At 52.2% G+C, this 7,563-nt stretch overlaps 1 protein-coding gene across 1 annotated transcript; it reads right to left on the bottom strand.

The window, feature by feature from the left end:
- Window positions 1-1,419: 1,419 nt before the first annotated feature.
- SLC2A10 (solute carrier family 2 member 10) lies at window positions 1,420-7,563 on the bottom strand. Its single transcript, XM_032127166.1, has 5 exons — window positions 7,487-7,563; window positions 4,326-5,702; window positions 3,167-3,289; window positions 2,487-2,622; window positions 1,420-1,846 (listed from the first exon to the last, which is right to left on the bottom strand). Exons 1-5 carry the CDS (start codon window positions 7,488-7,490, stop codon window positions 1,750-1,752), a joined length of 1,737 nt encoding a protein of 578 aa, XP_031983057.1. The 5' UTR covers window positions 7,491-7,563; the 3' UTR covers window positions 1,420-1,749.

Below are 7,563 nucleotides of genomic sequence, written 5' to 3'. Positions count from 1 at the left end.
CAGAGAGCAGTTCTCCCACAAACACCTTGTGAAGCAGGTCCTGTGCACCGCTCCCCACCAAACCCAGAGCAGCAGCCCTCCTTGCACTTCCAGCACTGCTTGGTCCTGGAGACCCTTTATTGTACCCAAACCCACTTTTTATTCCTTCCTGATGGATCACTGAGCTGACTAACTTCTCTAATCTCATTTTATATTTGCTGTTCATTACCTTTATCCTTATCAGGGCTCAATAACACAGTACTGGCTCTACTTTTTTTTACTGGAATCTGTGATTTCCTATCCCAAGAAATCTGTACTGATTCTGGGATTGTTATTCAGGGTGATTGGAAAGTCTGGCAATATCGTATTTTTTAAGCTTCTGGTATAGTGACAGAAGCACATCTAGGTTTTGGTTTTGGTTGCTTAATAATGTTCCTGTGAGTCTGCTGGTACCATACATGTACATAGATTCATCTTACTTACTGCAGCTGCTTCCTTTGTTTCCCTGCTGCTCTCCCCCTGGATATGGGCCACCTCCTCCTCACAAGGGTGCTAGTCTGAATTTCTACACCCTCCGACTTTCCTTCAGCTTTCCATTTGAACACTCCTTTACGACTTTTCCATCTTGCAGCGCCACCCGCCCAGCTCTGCTGCGATGGAGGGCCCAGGCCCTGTGACACCAGCTGGCAGCTCCAGAGCTGCCTCCTTTCCCGGGAGCATTCACCCGTCATGGCAAGGGCTACGAGAGCAGAGCTGGGACCTTGCCCTGCAGCCCCGGGGCTGTCCCACACCTCCTCTCTGTCCCGTGGCCCTGCAGGCGGTGCAAACACAGACACCCAGACCCTGTGCAGTGTGCGACAAACTGGGCACCTCTCGCAGATTCCTCCTCCTGGCGTGCTGAAGCTGCTGGGTTTGGAAAGTGCACTGGGGATTTTTTGTATTAAGTGGGAACGACAGGCCTTGACCCTGGACTTTGATCCCCCTCACCATGAGCTGTCTCACAGCTTTCTGTACCGCCACCCCAGCACCTGGCACTGTCCCTAGCCCTGTCTGCTGGCCCCAGAGCTAACTCGGGTGTCCTCCCGGCACAACCAGCCCCGCTCGCTGCCCTCACCGGGGTCCCCCGTCCTCTGCCCTTGTCTTGTCCCCAGCACAGCCCCGGCACCCTGCTCACCCCCGCGCAGGGTTACCCCGAATTCCCAATCGCATATCCCTCCTGTCCGGCCCCATCAGCCCCAGGGCACAATGCGGGGAGGGGGGCAGGAAAGGGGGTCCGAGGGGTGCGGGGGGCTCGGATTTTGGGAATTGCGGGGGTCTGTCCGCATCCCCGAGCGGGCGGTGCCGGGCGCCCACTGGCGGCAGGTCCGGGGCAGGGCACCCTGCGCGGCCCCGATCCCGGTGTTCCCGAGACCTGGAAAACAACACACCTTGCTCACAACAGAGCTTCACGGATGGGATCACTGTCAGCAAAACCCGTGCTTTAATTCCTGCGTATAAAACCATTAATCTCTTAAATGATAGGAGATACAAATGATGAAAAATTAAAAGATATCAAAGGAAGGATGTATTCCCTTCCTGGGAACAATCATTCTCCAAGGACCCAAAGGACATGCTGTTGGCGTGTTCCCAGATCTAAGGCACTGCAGGGAGAACTGTCTCTGACCAGAGGTCACCAGTTAAAGACCCCAGAAAAGAAGTGTCCTGATGGCCCAGCTTGGTCCTGTGCTGGTGGAACTCCTCAGACAGGATGCTGCGGGCAGGTCACTGGTTTCATGTGCTGCTGGCGTGCTCCATTCTCTGGTACTGTGTGTGTGTGCAGCTCGCTCCTCTTCCACGTCTCTGCTTGAACACATTCCCTTCCCACACCCTGCCAGGCAGTGATGAAGGTCAGGAGCAGCACCAGGGAGCCAGCCAGGTGCTCACAGCAGTCACCCCTCCTGCCCCCCGATGAGTGCTTCCTCAGCCATGAGGCAGCACAGCCTCTCCTGCTCCAGCAGTGCCTGCCCTGCCACCTCCATCCCAACCAGGATGGCACAAACACATTTTGATCTTCTCTAGCCCATTACAAGCTTTGTGTGAAAATTACCAGGTGGGAGCCCATGCTCCAGACGTCTCTGCCTCAGAGGAGAAAGATCAGCCTGGGATTATTCTAAGGTGAAAAGACAGGACTATCATCCCCTCCTGCCTCCTCCCAGTCCTGACCTTCCTGTCCCATGTTGTGGTGCTGGTCTCCTCTGCTCGACCATGAGCCCTGGTTTTTATACCATTTTTCTTGAGTGTCACTACTGCCCTCCAGCAGCACAGCTGCAAGGCTCAGGGCAGTGACCTGCTGATGAAGGCGCTGCAGCTCTCCCACCCTGTCCCACAGCCCTGCCACAAACTTGAGATTTTCTATTTTCTCAGCAGCACTGGCCAGACTTTGCTTCAGGCCAGTGCCACAGACCTCAGGGGGTGTCAGTGGGAAGCACCCAAAGCCAGCACTCCTGCTGGGACAACAGCACACGTACCGTTTCCTGGAGAACTGCTGGTCTATCTCCTCTAGGGACTGTCCTTTTGTTTCCGGCACAAAAAGGTAAATGAATATAACAGCCATCACTCCCACCAGTCCATACAGAAGAAACATCCAAGAGAATCCGATGGCATCTGCAAAGATTCCAGTGTGTGAAGGTAGGAGGTGGGTCACACCATGGGGTACAAAGGAAACTGGTTGCTTACTGTGAGGTGGTCACTGATGCCTGACAGGGGCAACTTATATTGTGAAGCCTTCAAGAGAGCCGGGAAACTCCTTATCTGCAAGGCCTGGACTGGGAATTGGCAAAGGGAAAGGCTGGTGCATGTCAGGCTTTGCCAGCACCAGGGGGAAGAAGGCAGCCAAGGTCCAGGGCCAGCAGTGCCTGCTGAGAAATGTAAAGCTGCCGGTATGGAAGCTGCAAACTCTGTGTTCCTGATACTGTGGTGCTACAGTGCAGCCCAGTGGGCAATGGGTGATTTTTATAAACGAGTGACAGAGAGGCTCTGACCAGTGCTGCTGGTGCCTGGCTTTCCTGCTCTCAGGGGCAACAGGGTCACACCTATTCCAGCCTCAAGTCCTCAGGGTTCAAAATGTCACTTAATCTCCAAATGGCTCGTGGTGGCCACCTTCCCTAACCAGCTGTGGGATGCGGAGGGAGGGGAAGTGACTACTTACCAATAAGGTCCAGGAAGGAGAGGCTGATCAGTAAATTACCAGCCCAGTTAAAGCTGTTACAGAAGGCAAAGGCTCTTCCTCTTATCCCAGTAGGGTAAATCTCACTCAGGACCAGCCAGGTCACTGCACAGATTAGAGAGATCACAAAGATAGTGTGGAGTTAAGCAATTTGTTTGGGAAATGGGCAAGGCAGATTTCAGCAGGGGGTTTAAACTCTGGCTTCACCCAGCACCCGCTGCTGGTGGTGTCAAACATTCATTGATCTCAGAGACACAACAGAACACTTCACACCTCCTGCGTTCAATGCTTCATGGAGGAATAAAATAGCAATAAACAGGCCCAGGGAGTGAAGAAGAAAGCAGGCTAGCTGATCATTCCATTCACAGGAGATGGAGAAAATCTGACAGGCCTGCTGTCAGGTCATGCTCTTTGTAAAGAAACGAGAAAAGGGTGGAATTAGGGAGACAACATTGCATTTGGGCTAAAATCAGAGTTAAAGCAATATATATCCTTAAGAAGTCTCTCCTATCCTGGGGTTATTTTGCTTAAAATAATTTGCAGGGTGGCTGTCAAACCCATGAGACATATTCACTTAACATACTTTTCTTGAATTAAATGCTGTTTTCTCCCATCAAGGCATTTAAATGCCAGAAAACAGTAGAACTCACATGGAAGCAAGAACTAATCTTTAATCTCATCTGATGAAAAAGAAATAATAATAAATAGAATTAAAAAAACCAACTGATACTAAGAAACCTTCAAAAGAGGTTCAGCTTCCAGTTCTGCAGTGACTTTCATAATCACACCGCAGAAGCCCCTCAGTCCCTCTGTCCTCAGCCCTGTATTTTCCTTCTCACCAGGGTGACAGGAAGATTATGTAGTGCTTGTAGAATGCTCTGATTTTCCATTGAACTTCAGAGAAAAAAAAAACTTTACAAGGGAAGTGAATAGCACGGAAGAGAGAGTTACTCTAGTGCTGTAGCTGACAGAGCTGCAGTGCTAGAAGATGATTCAGTGGGCAGGAGGGGACAAATGTCCAGTTCCCATACACTGAGCTGCTCAGCACAGCAGATACATAAGGAATGGTTCAAGCAGGCAGCTTGCAGATCAGCCCTAGTTTTATTCTCTGGGTAAGTGCAAGGATAAACACCACACTTACTTGGCCCAAATCCAATTGAGAAGGCACTCACGAAAGCCATCATGCTCAGCAGTGTAATCCAATTTAAGACCGTATGTTGTGCCCAGGGAGCAGCACCGAGAGGAGGGCCCGTGCTTTCCAGTGTTCCTTTCTTGGACTGACCTGCCAAGTCCCTTTTCTGACTCAAGGAAGAATTAGGAACAACCTCTTTGCTTTGAGTGCTGGCAAAAACTTTCGTAAGGCTCCTTGTGGCAGCAAAACCAGGGCCTGCCTGACTTCTGACAGCACCTGATGCTGGTGGGACAGGAGACACAGCAGACTGGGGGACCACATGTGTTGGGGGGGGCTGGGTGAGGCTGTGGGATGCATTGGGGCCTGCGGCTGCTTTGCAGCCCCTGGCCATGGCCAGCGGAGCCATGAGGCTGGTGAGGCCGATGGTGGTGACGGAGATGGCCATCACCACGCAGCCAGACATGAGCAGCACTCTCCTGCCTGCCTTGTCTGCCAAGGCCATGGCCACCAGTGTGGCCACCACCTTTATCGCTCCCAGCCCGACTGAGGCCAGGATTGCTGAGGAGTTGCTCTGGAATCCCACCGAGTGGAAGATTTTGGAGGCATAGCCCAGCACATTGGGCTGCCCAGTGAACTGCTGGAAGAGCACCAGTCCCAGGCCCACCAGAGTCCGCCTTCTCATGTTGTCTCTGGTCCTAAAAAGGTTGAGAAATGAGTAATTCTTCTCCTGATATGGCTCCCGCTTTGCTGCTGCTCTGTCCTCTGTGTCCTGCAATGGGATGAGGCCCTTCTGGCAGTCAGAGTCCCACGAGCTCAGTTTAACAGGGTTCACTGGGAGAAAGAGGATGCTGAGGAACTGCATGACCGTCGGGGCAATGGCCAGTCCAAACATGTACCTCCACCCCTCGTCCACGTCTGCAAAGATGTAATTCAGTGCATAGGACAGCAGGATGCCCACGGTGATTCCCACTTCGTAGAGAGACACCAGCAGCCCTCGCTGGTGAGCAGCCACCATTTCTGAGACATAGATGCAGCAGGCCATGGACGAGACAGAGGTGGCAAAGCCCACGGTCATGCGCCCAATGACCAGCACAGGGAGTGACCTCGCCAGTGTGAGGATGAGGCTGCCCACCAAGAGGACCAAATTGCTGACCAGGATTGCTCTCCTCCGGCCATGGCGGTCGATGAGGATCCCCCCAGCCAGGGAGGCGAGGAGCGCTCCGATAAGGATGGCACTCACCAGAACTTCTTGCTTGAAGCAGCTGAGGTGAAAATCTGTCTGCAACTGCAGCAGTGCTCCAGAGATTATCCCCAGCTCGTATCCAAATATCAGCCCGCCCAGAAGAGACACCGTTGCAGACAAGAGGAGGACCAGCAGTGCACGACCTGGAAAACAAGCAAGCAGGTTCAGTTTTCTCATGCTATAAGACAAGCTCTCAGCATGCACAGGCTGGAAAAAGCTCTCCCAGGACACCCACAGTTTTCCATCTACAAAGTCATGATGTGGAATTTCCCCATAGCTCACTAGGTCACATGTATAGAGGCACTTGCAGACAGTCACACAACCCACCAGACTTCTGCTAACTGCAGGGGTTCTCATCCGGGGTGCAGAACTTTGAAATCAGGACGTTTTAACAGAGTTAAGACTTGTTTTTAAGTGCAGGGCAGTGATTTGTAGTGCCTGGAGTTGTACAGCGGGATCCTCTGTGGTATCTCTTGATTGTAATTACAAAATTTGCTCTGGGCAGGAAATGCAGCTTCTGCTTTCTGGTTCTGAACTCTTCTGCATTATCATTTTCACATTTCAGAGCATGTGGTACCACCAGCTCTCCCTGCAGGTTTTGTATTCTCACTCCCTATCTTGTTGTTAAAAGCCCTGCCCACAAAAGTTTGTTTTTCCTTTAACTAATCTTGTACTCTCTTCTTCCATTTAATTAGAAATACTCAAAATTTTGGTTGACTGTATGTCGAAAAAATGTGAGCACAACCACCAGACCGTGGAAACTTTTCTCACCCAGCCAAAGGACTTTTGTCCTGTCACAAGCTGTGTTTAATGGGAAGTGTCTCTGCTTGGCCGTTAATTACAGCTAGCAATAAAGGCTATTTATCAGTGATGGCTGTATATAAATACAATTATTTTTATTTATTCTGCAACCCTCTGTGTTTCATTTGTGTTACTTATGCCATCCCAGCTATCCCAGTCCCTCCCACCATGCTCTGTGTGAACACCTGCACTGCTTTTAGCACTCCTTGTACATATTATGCAGATAATTAGAAAAAATATCTGCTGAGAACATAAGGCATAGGTGGCCTTCCCATTAACTTCAAGCCACAAATGTGGCTTGTGTGAACACCTGCACTGCTTTTAGCACTCCTTGTACATATTATGCAGATAATTAGAAAAAATATCTGCTGAGAACATAAGGCATAGGTGGCCTTCCCATTAACTTCAAGCCACAAATTCTATTACACACAGAGAGTCCCATTGTAAATACCATGGCTGATTTAATCAGGTTTTGCTGCATTTCTTGTTAACTTAGTAAGATGTCATGGCTTATGAACTTTGGCTGAAACCCAGTTTGTGTATCGCCTATTCTGACGCAGCTGGGGAATTTGAGGACTCTTCAGATCTCCACACGAGGACAGAAAGTTTGGTGGGTCTCGCAAGGAGCTGTGCCAGGCGATTCCTTGCCTAGAGCAAACCGGTCGGGGGACCGTGCTCCGGGACAGGAGCGGGGCAGACCCGCTGTCCAGCCGAGCTGGGACGGGGCTGACCCCGGACTCTGCTCACACCAGCGCCAAGGCCAATGGGCGCCGCGCCGCTGCCTGCAGCAATCCCCACTGCCCAGCAAATCCAGCTCCTTCCACATTCCCCGAACCCCCGCTCCCCTCCCCGGCGCGCTGCCGGGACAGCCCCGGGACCGAGCCACAGGAAATTCCTTGGCTCTTATGTTCGCGGAGCGGGCTGCTGGGACCGCTAAAAAAAGAACAGAAAGAAAGGAAGGGGCGGGGGATGCACCCCCAGCCCTTAGGAAAAGTTGCAAACTGTCTCTTTTTTTTTTTTGGAAACTTCTCCCCGGGGCAGGACGTGCCCGTTCCACCCCGGCTGCCCCGTCGGCAGAGGGGCTCGCAGCCCCCGCGCCCGCCACCCCGGCCCGTCCCGCACTCACCCATGGCGGGGCTGAGCCCGCGGCGGGCGCGGAGCGGAGCGCAGCGGGGCGGAGCGGGGCCGCGCCACGTCGCTGCC

The sequence above is a fragment of the Corvus moneduloides genome, chromosome 17 (assembly GCF_009650955.1).
Source record: "Corvus moneduloides isolate bCorMon1 chromosome 17, bCorMon1.pri, whole genome shotgun sequence".
NCBI lineage: Eukaryota > Metazoa > Chordata > Aves > Passeriformes > Corvidae > Corvus > Corvus moneduloides.
This window is presented reverse-complemented; position numbering and strand designations above follow the sequence as displayed.